The sequence below is a fragment of the Empidonax traillii genome, unplaced genomic scaffold (genome assembly GCF_003031625.1).
Source record: "Empidonax traillii isolate 1590-97213 ecotype Southwest subspecies unplaced genomic scaffold, ASM303162v1 scaffold1105:size522451, whole genome shotgun sequence".
In the NCBI taxonomy this organism is placed as follows: Eukaryota; Metazoa; Chordata; class Aves; order Passeriformes; family Tyrannidae; genus Empidonax; species Empidonax traillii.
This window is the reverse complement of record NW_020956298.1, coordinates 385,579-402,049: the sequence shown is the minus strand read 5'-3', so window position 1 is coordinate 402,049 and position 16,471 is coordinate 385,579. Positions and strand designations below refer to the sequence as shown.

Below are 16,471 nucleotides of genomic sequence, written 5' to 3'. Positions count from 1 at the left end.
TTACTATGCTGACTACAAAGCTGTATGTTATTAACACGAAAAGCAGCGGATAATTGACTGTGTTCTTGTACTTGAAACATTCGTACCTGGAAGAGAACATAAAGGAGAATGATAACATTCATCGCTTACCACATAAAGGATGCATTTTTCAAAGCATATTATCACAAAATTTGGGAGAAAATTGATCCTAATGGGTCTTAGGCCCTTCAAGAAATTGTAACTCCTCCAGTAAAGATATATTATTTTAATAGAACAATTCATACTTCTACCAATAAAGGTTTTTTAAAAAATCCAATGCATGAAAACCCCAACACCAATAAGCTCAAGCATATACAAAAAAAGTACCCCCCTCTACGAAAAGAATTTGTAAAACAGAAGTGTTTTCAGAAGGGGCTTAAAGGGTGATAATGGATGACAAATTAGAAGTTAGTTTGAAATGCAATACAGCTGTCAAAAAACATTTCATCTGTGAGCTAAAGGCAGTGTGGGAAAAGGACTGCCTTGCAAAACAGTGAACTGCAGAGATATGTTAAAATGCAGATTGTTTATGCCTTCACTGCAGTCACAGTACAGTACATTTGCTAGATTGGGTACTGATAGAAGTGGAAGGTAAAACTAGCTAACTGCTCCCAGTATGTAAAACAACCAATTAAAATTAGCTTCACAATCTCTGCACTACGTTTCAGTCTCAGTTGTTATGGAAATACACACACGTTGCAGACAGTACCTCCATCAGAAATAAAGGTCAAAAAAATCCCAAGAAAAATGAACTTCGAGAAGCCCATCATCATTAGGGCTGGAGGAAGTTGTCTATAGAACTCCAAGTCACATCTGTCTAGTTTATTTGTTTATAAACTTTGAGAAACAGACACACTCATGAGTGAATAAAAGGAAACAAAAAAACCCCCATATCTGGGGAAAAAAAATCTAAAGGCAGCACAACGTACTACATTGCAAAATGGCTTGCTGAAGTAATTACACAGCTTAAGAGTCAGCAGGACTGAATGACGTATAAGGGAATGTCCTGTGCAGAACCACCTGCAATCTGCTTTCAAGAAAACAAAAGAAAAAATTAAAGGCTTTCTAAACTACACATTAGCTCATTCTTTTGAACATTTTAATTGCTACCAAGCTTATATATACAGAATCTTATTAGAGCTTAAATGCAGTGACAGGCTTCAGCGCTTTTAAAGATAATATAGTAACCGCTGCACACACACAAAAAATATTTTTTTCAGACAGATTTTTATAGCTACTTCTCATGTTTTTTCTCAATCACATTCAAATCAGGCAAAATAAATGCAAAGGCAGTTTCAAGGAGATAGGGAGCTACAATGGAAATATTTCTGCTAAGAGAGGCATTACAATTCTGGTCCTGAGTTTGTACAAATCACACTAATGCATGAGTCACAAATTGAGGGTTATTTCCACAGACAGAGGTTTAGTCCTTTAGCTCCCCAACTCCACTGCAAGCTGCTGGTAATCTTTACCAAAGTCATTACAATTTTCAACAGCTGAATATTTGATATTTTCAAAAGCATTTATCATTTATATTTTCCAAGTGACAGAACAAATCATGTTAAATCCAAGCCTTGCAGCAACAGGCAAGTAGTAAAAGCCAACTTAGGGTATCTTTACAGTTGTCAGATATTATGTTGCTCCCAAAATTAAATGGTTGAAAACATCCTGGCATCACATTAAGCTGTCAAACATGTTCCAAAACACTCTCCAAAAAATATGCATTTAACTCTTCATAAAATCTTTTGTTTAATTTTCCAGATGAGTGGAAAGCAGGTTTAGCCAGAAACCTGAAGTGTTTGGAGTCAGACTACATCACAGAAACCCAGCTCCAATGAATTATAATGTTGCTAATTTTGTAGGTATTACTGAAGTTGATTTTATTATGTCTGCTGTTTTTATGCCAAGTAGCACTGAATTTTGATTGTATACTACACTAAATCTTAACTAAAATCTTAACTAAAAGTGTTTTTTTTTCTTGCTAAAAACACTGGTAAAATATATCTAAATTAGCAAAAACTAGTACTAATGCCAGCTTGGTGTTCCAATGTCATAGTGCTTTGCAAAACCAGACCTCACCAGAAGCAGTAGAAGCTTTGTCTCACTATACACTAAATCCAGCTTCAGAGATTCCACATTTCAGAAGTTAACATTTCATAAATATTCAGGAAAAAAGAAATTAGCAAATACTTACAGGCAGTAGACAAACACACAACAACTGTATATCATTGGCAGTTCATCCAACAGCTAGAAAAAGCAAAGACATTAAAGCATGAAAACTACTTTTAAATCACAAGCTTGTGTAAGTTAATTAAGGAGAGGTAAGTGTTCAGTAAACATGAGTTTTTATGTCATTTCGATATCCATCTTCTTGACTGTACTTCAAGATGTAGCAATATCAAACCCTATTCATCTACCAAAAGCTGCTGCAGTAACGAGCTTATTACTCTGAATCTTTTGAATATTACTCATCATAAAAGCCCAAACCTTCAAAGAATCTTGCTATACGCTGTTGATACCTCTTAAAACATTTGTAAGAATTAGTTTTGTGAAGTCAGACTGAATAAGACCATCCCATCTATAGCCTTGCAGTCAGTAGCATCTTCTTCACAGAGAAAGTGAAACAAGATTTTTTTTATAGCATAAAATACAACTTTAGCCCATTAAGATGGGCAATGTGCTTGCATGTTTACTTCCTAATTTTAGAAATTTCTTACATTGTTTTAATTCAGAGACAGGAATTTTTTTTTTTGTTCGATGTGAGGTTCTTGTTCTTTTTGTTGTGGGGTTCTTGTGGTGTGTTTTGTTGGGTTTCCTCCCCCCTCTCAGATTATGACTGCAGATCAAGTTTTATTGTCTTAATTTTTGTACTTTGGGAGAAGACTGGCATGTTACAGCTAAACCAGTTATTTTTCTGGGAACTTGCAACCTTCATAGAATGGAATTAAAATAGTTATCACAAGATAGTTTTCTCAAGAACAGGTACACTCAAAATTGTCATTTATCACTGAAAGAAAAAAAAACCTTAGTACCATTTTCTTCTAAAACTTTTCTCATCAAAGATATGTGATGAATTTCTGCTTATAGATATATAGCTAAACTTACCTCTTATGAAGGACTGAAAACCACGAAAATGAAAAAGCACACAAATGGATCAATGAAGATCCACAGCCTCTGATTTCTAATATGCTAAGCAAACATTAATAGTTAGGCCTTTTAGAACTTGATTCAGTCCTAAGAAAAACAAGAACTAGATGCAAGAAAGATTTTCATCTTTTTCTGTTATCACTCTGAAAATTCTTGATGGCCATGCCTGTACAGAAATTGCTTTCCTACTACTGGTACAGGGTACCTGACAAGCTCACAACCATGTTTTTCTGAATAGTGAGACACATTAAGAGCAATAGCAGCTTATGCAAACCCTTTTATAAAGCCAGCCTTACTCTGCTTGGCTTGGGATCATTTTTCTAACTGCACAGTCAAAACCAACATTTCAGCTTTGAAATTTCATACTAGGTTAAAAACAGGGATCTAATTCTTTACAGAAGGAGATAGATGTATTATCCTGTGTGTGAAGTATTAGCTTGTTGTGGTTTTGGTCGAAGAAAGTTCAGGAAGTGTTTCACAGTGCTGCTAAACATCTCTGCTGACCAGCTGCAACTGAAAGGGCAAGTCTTGCATCTTCACCCACACTCCCACTGCTTCTCTCCAGTGAGGCAGTAGTGCTCATCTGACCCACAGTGAGCAAGGTCCAACATCTGAGCCAGCACACAACTAACCTTGCAGAAGAAGCTTTAAATTCCTGCACCCGTGCATTATAGGGTCAGGGACCTCAACAGGTAGCACAAAGACAATATCAGGAACATTGAAAGCAGCTGAAGCCAACAGGTGTATTAGGCAGCAATTTGCCATCACATTAGTCTATCTTTGCTGTGATGCCTTGGAGGGGAAAAAATAGAAGAAGTAGCTGAATTCAGCTTTATAGTAATAGTATTTTATAAAATCAGTGATGTGCTTTTCCAAGTCTGACAGGCATTAGCTGCAAGATTAATTCATGTGGCTGTTAAAGACTGTGAGTCATTTAACACCTCATAAAAGAAAAAAAGGGGGGGGAGAACAAGAAATACAACATGGAAAATTTTTCAAATTTGGACGGCTCATTAAACTTTTAAGTTCATATGCTGGCAACATCTCAGGGAAATTACAGTAAGAACAAAGAGCCTGTCAAACAATCTTAGAATTTGCATGCAGAATATAATGGCTTCTGTATCCAAAGGAATTAATGATTCTAGAATGTCAAAGACATGTCTGGACAATGAAGAACCATGGAAAGAAGGAAACTCAGTGAGCTGATTTCACTGGTTAAATAAGTATTTCGGATTCTTGAGGAATGCACAATCATGCAGCTCTCATAAAAATAAGACAAAAAGGGGTAATTGCTTTAGAACTATTCTGAACAATTGCTTTCAAGAACAGAAGCTTTCACATTTCTCTTACTTAAGCAAACTGAATCAACTATTTACTATATTAAGAGTGCAAAACAAATGTAAAAAGAAAAACTCAAAAGCTATCAATGCTGATTTTAAATCATAACAAGAGATAAAGTGAACGAGAAAAGGTTATTTATTGGTTGAACTATTTCCTCTGTGGTGATCCATGAGCTAGCAACTGGAGTAATTATGGGTCACTTGCAGATTTCACTTGGCTGCCAAAAAAATGTACTTTCTCTGCCTCACACGAAGCCTTTTACATCAGTTGGAAAGATGATGCAAGACATTCCCACTTCCTTCTCATCTGCTTCTGCCCACACTTTACTCACCACAGTTCACAGAGCCTTTAGTTGTTCTGATGCAACACCAGAACTACATAGCTAGTAGCAGTAAAATGACTTGGATTAGAAAAGCCTCTACACACACATAAAAATAAAAATTAAAAAAAAAAGGGCACCAAAAAAACCCCATGTAAGAATGTTTTAAGTCTGTATCATTTTAATGATCTGAGTTTCATGGTGCCCTTGCTCACCTCTGCATCAGCGTAAGAAAGAGGATTTGAAATACTGGCCATGTTAGGAGTAAGCAGCTCAGGGAAGACATATGAAAAAGGCTGAAATTCAAGGCAGTTTCACCACAGAAGTGAATATAGGTAAATCACACCTTAACTTGGGAGGAAGTTGTGAAATGGCTCTACAAACTGCCTTTTTCATGCCAAGAAAAGTACCAAATATTCTTACATGGTGTCAACTACATGCTCTGTGGAAGCTGGCAGTCTCCAGTACATACTAGAGATATTGGAGCATCATGGAGGCAAACTTCAAACAACTGGCAATATGTAGGTCCCACTGTGATCAGCAGAAATCCAGGACTCAACTCGGCTGCAGCAGCATAGTTGCCTAATGCCATCTGAGATACTCTGTCACATCCAATACACCTACCCAAGACTAGCAGATGTGATAGGGGAGTCTAAGAAACCTGCACCTCTGTGGGATGGCAGCTGGATGCCTTAACCAACACTCACAGGGTCTAAAATAATACTAAACACCTATATTCAGACAAATTAATCTTTTTTAAGTGAAGGCTGCCAATGCAGTCTGGAGAACGATTCAGCCCAGCTGACTGCCTCCCTGAGTTCCACTGATTTAACTGTGCTTCCACTCGCTACGGTGAGAGCACAGACTTCCAGCACAGACTTTTAAATGTAGATTTCTTTATTTTGAACTGAATCCCACTTCATCCTGCTTTTGATTCAAAGATGAATTTCCTTAATCTTCGAAGACCTAAAAGAGGAAGAGGACAAGACTTCCTGTGTCCCTTTAGAAAACAGGAAATACCAGGACTAAAATCCCTATGCCCTGTGATTTGTTCTAGAATGCCTTCTACTTAAAAATAAGAGAAGACAGCTCAACTACTACTACTCAAAAGATACTGACTTCACTATTAACGCTACAGGTACCTCTAGATAAATAGAAATCGTAACAGAAAATAAAGATGAAAAAGATAAAATAAATAATTTATTGTTATTTATGTATTTTTATAATTATAAATAACAATTTACTGTCTATACAGCTTGTTATTAAGCCAAAGCTGTAGTAATTTAAAACAACAACTTGTATAAAAAGATAGCATGATTTCCCAAAGGATAAAGTGTCCTCTATCAACATAAGCAATTGATTACAGCTCTTATTTTAGATGCAAGTATATATTCCTCTATGTCTATCAGTGGAAAAGACCAGGATTACTCTTTTGTTGAGAGCAGGAGTCAGGTACAATGATACTTAAGGCAGATTAACTCATTTTATATGGGTTTCATCAAGTCAGGAAATGGCAATATGACTGTATAGTGAGATACACACACAAAATAATGCACAGCTACTTATCAGTACTCACCTGCATTTCATACTTCAGGGTCATGTGGAAGCACCAAGATCCCAATCCCACAGCTGAAAACAAATCAAAACCATGGTCAACATAAAAATCTAAATGTAAAATTTTCAAGTATAGTAATTTAAATGCATGAATTTTACGGTGGAAAAAAAAATTAGAACATTAGCATATTTCACTGCAGAGACAAATCTCCAGTGTTCTACAGCCTTTTACTTTATATATTAGTCACCAGTGATGTTCCTGAATTTCTGGGTTTTTGGGAGTGAGTGTCCTCTTTCCCTCCTCTCAATACTGTCTCCTATGAACTGGTGTAATCTCAAAGAAGATAGGAACAGAGGGAACCCAGAATGAATGGAGTATTATAATTCAATATATCTTTTCTTTTTCTTCTTTTAAGTACAACATTCAATGGCTAGTACTGCTGAAAGCCTCTTATATTTCTGCTTATTGTCCATTTTTTAAAACCTACATTTTACATAGAGCTTTTTATTGTCTCTATAAGCAGAAATTAATTGCTACTAGAACTCAGAACTCGAAATTCAAGGCAAACAAACCAATCCCACACAGTATGGATTCATTTTGTGAAATGAGATCACCATTTCCTGGCCTTCTACAGAGAAAGACAAGCTTCCAAGAAATTATTTATATTTATCTGAAATACCTCTTTTCAAACTCTGCATTTACTTCTGAAATTACTTTATGAGATATATACTTTGCCTGTGCACAGCCTTTTCACTTAGACATGGATAATGTTTTTAGAAGTTAGATTTCACTGTTTAGAGCAAAGCTGGTACAGTACTTAATTCATCATTCCTTACTTTGAAATGTTATCAGTAAAACACTCTCATTAAAGCACCAGTTCATTTTTATTTTGCAAGAACAGTAACACGATGTCTTGTCTTCCTGAAGAGAAGAAATTACTTTTTACCTCAGACTAGTTTCAGAGACAGCCAAGTAATTTGCACTCAAGCCTTGATCACGGGGTAGTGCTGACGTGTTTTGCAGTAAGAGCATCACCTCGTCTACACATGACAGTCAGGTTTCACTGATGCATAAACAAGACCTCTATCCCTGTGCATTCTATAAAGGATTCCCAAGACAGTCAACAGACATGTCTGGAGATGCTTCTTTAGATGTTATTAGACTAGAACTGTGACTATTACATGTACTCAATGAAATTAAATACCTAGGCAGGTAACTTTACTGAAACCTGAAACTGTAATACAGCTACATTTAAAAATCTATTGCCAAAACTTTAATGTCATTAATTCTCTGGGAAAACTGAGCACAGCTCTCTACCACACAATAAACAACCACATGCACTTCTGTAAGCTCTGATTACATTGGTTTGCTTCTGAAAAATATTTCCAAACAATAAGTGACAGCTGCTTTCACCTTCATTGAGATTCTAATGGGAAATTCTCATAGCCATTTTTCTATGTATACAGAATATATGACAACTACTATGCATTCTGGAAAAAAAGCGCATTAAGATCATAATTAAAACAATATCATCAATTATCCTGGCTGTCACAGGACACAAACTCTTACAATTTGTAACAAATTTAATTTTCAAATATGGGCAAAATGATTGCATAAAAAATTCTGACTGATTTTAAATTAACAAAATATGTCGTTGGGTTGTGGGATTTTCTGTTTGTTTCTCAATGTTATTTGGGTTAATAAATCTCAACAATCAGCTACTGAACTCCTCTTTTTCCTCCTATATGATTAGAAGCAGTTCCTTTTATATTAATTTTTCCTTACAAGTCTTTCAAAAAATCAAGAATGCAGGAGTTATTACTGTTTCAGGTCATTAAATCCATTACTACAATTAATTTCTAAAATTAATTAAACCCTTCTTGTTTCTGTGCAATGATCACACTTAGAGTTTCTCTGATTACAAAATTTTACTATGCATCGCAGAACGATATTTTAGCTATGTTATGTAGCAATAAAACATACATTTAAAACAAGAAATGTTGACAGGGACTTGATCACATGGTCTTCCCTAAAATAAAAACCTCTAATGGAAATGGCTGCAATACTGCTTGCTGCAATCCTAACATGGTCATGAGCATGGTTAAGTCTGTCTGTTATACATGCATTCAGCAGATAACCCAGAATGTTACATGATTAAAAATTATATGACCTTTTTGTCACACTTCATGTCTAACTTACACTTATTTGTCTCCAGTAAGCAGTGGTTTAATACTTAGGCTAAAATGCTTTCACACGTGGCTTCTACCTGAAGTTCTACAGGAAGGCAGCTATCTTGAGATATACTTTTCATCATCTAACTTCAGGCCCAAAAGCCATCACTGTAATGAGACATTCTGCCAGCTTTGTACTTTTCAAAATAGGAGTGATCACAATCACTGATTACACCGGTTTTCAAGAGAAGCAACTTTCCTGCACAGCCACTGACACACTGAGCAATAATTTGCTTCTTACCTTGTAAGCAGGGGTTGCACTTTTTATTTTATGTGTTTCCTTTTGCAAAGAAGCTTAAATTACTGAAAGCTGCCTATTGGTAGAGAAGTTTTTACGCCATCTGAAGCAGTACCATTTCCTCCCTAACTAAGGTAGCTCACTTTTCATAGATACTGCAAATCACTCCTCATTTTTACATCAACGAACCTTTCAAGTTACAGGGGTTATATAAGATTATATCTTAAGCATAGAACAGACATTAAGTTACAGTAGTATGAGATCACAACAGCACTTAAAAAGACTGGAAATGCAAAATCAGGTTAGCTGCTATACGTAGACTAACACAGTCATCCTTTGTCCTGCAGCAAACACAACGTGCAGTTACTGTCAGTTCATAAAACAGTTGTGTTAGTGAAGATGTAAAAGCAATGCTTTTGCAAACTTTACTTCATACACAATTATTTCACTGTCAAAAAACTTGAGGGCAATAACTATACCGGAAATAATCTAACACTATACAGAAGATTCAGCTCTATATATGAACCATATAAGCTTTCAGGATTTGAACCCTAGAGGGATTATTTTCCAAGTTTTAGGAAGCATCAGAAGTAACACATAATCAGTGATAATTTAGTTTGATCTAACTACCTATCAGCATTCAAAATTCACATTGTAAGCCTAAATCCTTTACAGGAAAAGCAGTTTATTAGGATTTCAGAAAGGGTTTGCATTTAAACTCAATTTAAATTTAAGGTTAGGGTTTCAGAAAGGGTTTGAATTTAAACTTTGTACAGGTACTGTATGAAAATACCCTGAATGAAGGATGCTCCAGATGCAAACACCTTTATTTAGGTATCTACACATGAACTAGGTGTCACAGCTCCCACTAAGAGAATGGAATTATCGAGAGTAATTCAGCTGGCCAAACACGTATTTTAGAATGAGTAAAATGATCCTCCTGGCTTTAATGACTGCAATGGTAGACAGAACCCTCTGCACAGGCAGACACGTATGTTTAGGTGTTTAAATTCGGAGGTGAATTCCATCTTTTTTTTTTTTTTAAGAGTGATAGAACTGAAGATAAACAACAACATACTGCATTATAAAAACAGTCAAAGAACGAAACAATGAAAAAGTAGAATTCAAACGATTTTTAATTTTTTTTTTTTGCAAAGGTTTCCCTCCACAGCATAAGAGACAGGAGAGACCTTAGATACTCCAAGGTTACAGCTCTGCCAGTAATAAAGACACTATAATACAGCTGTCTGCACTAGTGAGTTGTTAGAACAGTTTGCACTGTGAATCTGGGCTACTCCAACTAGCACTTTCCCCACGCAGCTTTCAGGTACTGCCCAGCAGCCAGAAGAGCCCGGGGTCTGTGCTCAGCAGGGAATTTGTATGCAGTCACCTTGTTTTGGAGGCTAAGATAAACAGACATGGGCTGTTCCATGCTACTTGGCTTCAGCACTCAGGAATGTTCCCAGCCACATTTGATGTACTAACACCAGCACAGCCCTAGGAGCTTCTCTATGGGTGTTAGGTAAGAATAGGGGAATTAACTTTGATTGAAGGGCTTCAAAGAATTATTTTCACAGACACAGAGTTTCACTGGAAATAAAGTTTTTAGTAAGTTAGTAAGTTGCTTACAAGTTCCTATGGCTATGCCTGATGTAGAAAACTTTTTGCATTTTTTTTTCTCCACTTAGGCACAGCTGGAATGACAGGACAAAGAAATACAAACAAGAACAATCCTTCCAAATTTCAACTAAAATATCTAATAAAGTACATTACTCCATTTCTCTTATCCTATGTCCAGAACAGTTACACTCTCTCTTTTTTTTTTAAAAATACATACATATAGGGTTTTTTTAAATGGAGACTCTTCTAGAATATGAACCATTTCAGAAGCAGTTTTCCAGAATGCATGTGGAGAGGACATACGGTAGAACCTGATACAATACCCCAGTGTCATAAGGAACAACTCAAAACAAACTGCTTGTCCTTTGAGGTAGTGACAGTGTGATGATTTGTTCCACGTACTTCAGGAGGTGCAACATGTTAAAATAATTGCTTAAGATTATTCTTCATAATTTATAGGTGGGTTAAATGGTTCTCTAAAACTTAAAAAACCACATCCAATTCCTACTGAGTTAATTGACAACACACCTTTTGCGCTGAAAGGCAGCTGAAAAGAGGTCTGAGAACAGCATGCTGTATCTCAAAGAACTTGCTGAAAAGTGCAACTCAGTCTGGGCACCAGTATAAACAAGAAATTTATTTGAACAATTATTTAGAAATACCCCTTGTTGTCCTGCCAAGATCTTAGCATGTATGTGAAACAAACAGTGCTTCCATAATTCAAAATGCATTTGGTTCTAAAAGAAAATAAATGTCAACCAAAGAAATTGTGTGTATAAAAGTGAAGCACTGAACACGGTGTGGTAAAACACAAAAGAACTGACAATCAGCTAAATGCCTGGAAGTATCCAAAAAAAGCAGCTGATTTGGATCAAAATAATGTCTAGAAACAACACTTTTTATGTTCTCAAATGCTAACAGATTTAATTTTAACATCCGCTTTGACAGCTGTCTTTTCATGTCTTGTAAAATCTCAGTAGCTATTCAAAGTTTTTAAAACCCAACTGAAGTGCCCTCCCACCTCCATCTTCACAGAGGATTTGTTAAAGCATTTCTGCTTTGACAAAACAACCCTCAGACACTACTAGCTAGGTAGAAGCACTGCTATATGGTCTTAATGAAGCATGGTGCCTGAAGGAAATCAGAAGTTTGCATGAAATTCACTATCCTTTCACAGATTAGGTCTCTACTTTTTTGTTACAAATTAAATAAGTAGAATGAAATCTGTTAATAAATGAAATTCCTGTGAGGGAAAGAACTCATTGGTACTTTCTTACAAAAAGGAATTTCTGTACACTTACTATCTCCAGTATGCAGCTCGTTCAGTCACACGCACAGAAAAAATGCCAGTGTTCCTGGTACATTTCAACTATATTTAAAATTCTGTTTATGTTCTCATTCACTGCTTTTACTGTGTAGTAGAGCAAATGTTAAGAGAACTGTCATTTCAAATCATCCTGTTCCTGTTTTTCACTGAGAAACTATAAAGTCTTCTACATTCCTTTACATCTTTCAAATGCTGGAAAACAGTCCAGCGTTACAAATACTGAAGCAGAGACAAAACAGAAGGGAAATGCTTTTGGGAGTGACCTTTAATGTTAGGTTCCAACACATGAGATAAAAATCAAGCCATGCAAACATTTATCACTTTAGACAGGAGTCAAAGCCATCCCAGTCACAGATGAGCAGGGCCCAGCTGGAACTCAGGACTGCCCTCCAGCACTGCTGTGGAATATGCAGGCTGAGCTCCCCTTCATCAACATCACAAAGAGTATAAAACTGAAGTGCATTGTATTTACTATAATCAAAGACTTTTGTTTTTTTCAAAAGCATTTTAAAATTTAAATGGGATATGAGAAACGCCTAGTTAGTGTGACAGCCTGACATTCTGGCCAGAGACTGGCACACTCTCTCCATCATAAAGTGTCACTGACAGAGATAGCCAAAAATTACAGTGAAGACAGTATCAAACAGAGTTTTAATTTAATTCAGGTTTTTTTTTAGTTTAAAAAGAATGGCAGTATAGGATACTTTGATTCAAGAACACGCAAAGTCAACTTAAGCAAATGCTTACACACCATTTCTTTCCCTCTCTTTTTAGAAGTAAACCCTGACTTTCAAGAATTCTGTTTCATATCAAGACAAAAAATTAATAATTACTGAAACCCATAAAAAGCCTACAACTGGCTATTTGGAAAGTGTTCAGACAACATACAAAGCTGTGCATTGTTGCTGCCTACCTTCCACATAGGTCAGCAAAGCTGATGTAACCGAAAACTCACCAAGTTACACCCAGTGTACGTTACAGTTTACCTGGCATCAAGGATACATTTAGCATATGGATATGTGCTTTTCAACAATGTTTGCCTAAATACACAATATGCCAACATTAAAAGTAACATTTATCAATCCTTTACCACTCTGAAGACCAAGACAGATCTCCACAGAGTTGGAAGCTATAGAAAACACAGAAATTCTGTGAAATCTAGTTTGAGACCCACCAGCCAAACGTGAACCATCTTCAAGCATCTTTTCTCATAAGGAGCATGACTTCTATTTGCATGATTAACATTTCAAAGGAAGTTTGTTCTTTTCTGGATTTTGTTATTACAGAGAAAACAGACTGCCCTTAAGTAGATCTAAACATGAACATCACATTGTTCTTCCATCCTTACAAAACTTCCCAGTTACTATGGCATTTAGATTGTTGGGTGATATATGCCAAAGAGGAATTGAAAACAAACTCAAACTCATGAAAGAATACCTTTCCAGTTCCTTCAAGATCTTGGCCACTTTCTGTTCCATACAAATGTAAGAAAAATATAAATATAATGTGAAACTGTCTTTTAAGTAGAACACACAAGGCACCTTCTGTAAATCATCATAAAAGTACAGAGCTGCAACAAGTAGGCCCTAAAGCCAGAAAAGGATCAGTCTCATTTAGTTATTTACTGAATTCTAACTTCATGATCTTCCAACAAATACCAATTTTCTGTACACATTAAAAAGTATAACAAATTGAGGTTTACTTTTCACACACATAGTATTTAGAATTAACTACTTGGGTTATTAATATTTAGATATATTGTTCATTGCACATCTGAGCTCTCTTTATAGTCACAGAGCAAATTAAGTTTTACACATACCTGTAAGACACAAATATGCAGCTAAATACCGTTTTTCAAGGCCATCTTTATAGGTCTGAATCGCACCATAGATTGGAGGTAGAATGAAAATCAGGTTACTCACTGTGTTCCCTGTAGGACAGAAACCAAAAGCACAGATTTAGAACTGAGGACCATGTACTTTTAACTAAATATAACTAAATTTAACTACATAAAACTGCATTCACTCATTAGAGACAGATTCCAATAGTTTTCATTCAGAAAGCTACACCTTTTTGGAATTTGTCTTCTACTTTTGCACATAATACAAAGTTAAATTTTTACAACACACAGTTAACTACATGAAGGCAAAGAACATTTTAACTCTTTTGTCTTTTTTTCATATGTGTGGATAATAATAAAATACTAATTTAACTAACAGTCTGACTTAGATGGTGCTTACTTTCTTGTCAGAAGGGAGAAAGACAGGACTACCTTGATGACACAGATTACGAATCAAAACCTGATTCCTTGAAGAGATATAAGCCCCAAATAGTTCAAGCCTGGTATTTTAAAAGACTGTTTTTTTCCTTTCTAAAGCTGATTCTTGAAACTCATCAAGTGACTCATTCCCAAATGAAACCAGTTCAATTTTTACTCTTATGTACTAGTCACTGTGGGCACACAGAACAAGCCAGATGGGATGCTAAATCACACATCACAATCTAAGACAGTACAATAAGGAATAATAAAATGTCAGAAGTGGCTACTGAGCAGCATGATGGGCAAGTGTCAGAGCTTATCAAGAGCCTGAACTTCAGCAAGACACCACTGCTCTCCATCCCTCCTGTTGATGCTGGGTCTCCAGGAAGACCTTATACTAGTCTTCCAATACCTAAGTGGGACCTGCAAGAAGGTTGTAGAGGGACTCTACACGAGGGCATGCAGATAGGATGAGGGAATGGCCTTAAGCAGGAGGGCAAGTTTAGATTAGATACTGGGAAGAAGTTCTTTACTGTGAGGGTGGTGAGGCACTGGAACAGTTGCCCAGAGAAGCTGTGGATGCCCCATCCCTGAAAGTATCCAAGGCCAGGTTGGACGGGGCGTTGAGCAACCTGGTCTTGTAGAAGGTGTCCCTGCCTATGGCAGGGGGGCTTAGAATGAGATGAACTTTAAGGTCCCTTCCAACCCAAACCATTCTGTTAATCTATAATACATTTCATGCAATGCAAAGAGATGACACATTGGAGAGACCAGAGAAAGCAAGAACAAGCAAAGAGCTCAGCTCTTGTACCAGGGGGCAATCTGATTTAGATGCCTTTTTTTTCAAACTGTGCTGGCTTATGGAAAAGTACAAGGAAACACTGCAACTTTAAGTGAAGCATAAGGAATGTTACATCTCTCAGCAGAAGGGATGCAGATTCAGCTTTCTAGTTCAACCACAAAATGTAATTTTGAGAATAAAGGCTGTGTTATGGGAATTAAATGCCATGCAATTTGGGAAAATAAGCAAATCTGTTAAAAAAAGACAGAACGTTGCTTATATAAAACTGCACACTTTTACATATCATCAATTAAATATATATAAAACTCAAACTCTAATTTCCTTATATCCCAATGAAAAATACAATGTACGGGCTATGAAGACACTGAAAACACTCCCTATTTTGATCTTTCTTATTCAGCAGAAAATATCAGAAGCATTTCACATTCTAAAACAAAGAACAAGAGTGAGTGGGTCCTGTCTGAAGTACACCCCTAATTTAAGCATCTATTTTTCAGGAGTCCTACTTGCCAAGATTATTCCCAAAGAAAAGCAAAACCTACCAAACTATGGTCATATAACCTAAAGTATTACAGTCCCCCTGGAAAAAAAAAAAAAATCATACTTCACAGTTTTAAAGAAAATTCAGTCCTAAATGGAAAAATAGTTTATTTCAGAACACACGTAGCAGAAGTATCAAACTGCCATTAACAAGGTAGCTCTTCTAAATTCTCACCATGTAGATACAAATCTCATTTTGAGACATTTTCAAACAGATAAAAATCTCTTCTGATTTTAATCAGACCTTCTTTAAATAATTTCCTTAATGATTTCACACCAAGTTATACCAGGTAAAACAGAGATGTGCCAGAGATCTTACTCTTCTAGTCAGTTCTGTAGTAAGTTCCTCCACATAAAAAAAAAGCCCAACTGAAATCAAAACAGCTTCTGCAAAGACATACAAGTTTATACCAATATAAAACACCTTTTTCATGTTAAATTCTTTGGGGAATCATTAACCTTTTACCACACTCCCGTAGTGTTGCAATGAGTAGTGATTCACTTTCAGTGGAGAACAGGTTTAGAAGAAATTCACTTAAACTCTGCTGTGAAGCACAGTGACTATTCCCATGTTCTCCCATAAATCATACAAAGATGTCATTCAGCCTCGAAAAGGAGTCTGGATTAGTGAATCTTCTGCTTTCTAAAGCAGTCCTCAACTATGCCCATTTTCAAGAGAAGTTATTAGATATTATATAAATGTCACTGTTCAAGGTCACTTAGTTATGAAACTGTCATAAACCTGGCAAAAATTCAAATATGAAAATGCCAAACAAAAGAAATACCATGATGTTCATCTGCAACTGGGAAGGCACGTGACTGCAGAAGAGAGTTGCTGTAGGATAACAAACCTCAGATGGATGTAAGAACGCGGAAAACAATCTTCTGTAGGAAAGGGAAGGTTTCAACACTTCCTGTAAAGCCATAATTATGTTATATTATCTAAAATTTACGAGCATTTAATCTGGGACCATCTTGCTGAGAAAGGAAATACCGTAGACCTAATCTAGCTGCAAATTCCTGCCACTCCTTCTCTGCACTTTCTGGCCCATATTATTTCAGAACATTTGTAG

The 16,471-nt window shown here is 36.2% G+C and overlaps 1 protein-coding gene across 1 annotated transcript in view; it reads right to left on the bottom strand.

The window, feature by feature from the left end:
• The window catches only part of ACER3 (alkaline ceramidase 3), a 52,569-nt gene that overhangs the window by 18,664 nt on the left and 17,434 nt on the right, over nucleotides 1–16,471 (bottom strand). The window contains exons 2-5 of the mRNA XM_027904949.1: nucleotides 13,616–13,726; nucleotides 6,402–6,454; nucleotides 2,213–2,265; nucleotides 5–86 (exon numbers count right to left, since the gene is read on the bottom strand). Coding sequence (XP_027760750.1) covers nucleotides 5–86; nucleotides 2,213–2,265; nucleotides 6,402–6,454; nucleotides 13,616–13,726 — 299 coding nt within the window. The remainder of the gene's footprint in view (nucleotides 1–4; nucleotides 87–2,212; nucleotides 2,266–6,401; nucleotides 6,455–13,615; nucleotides 13,727–16,471) is intronic.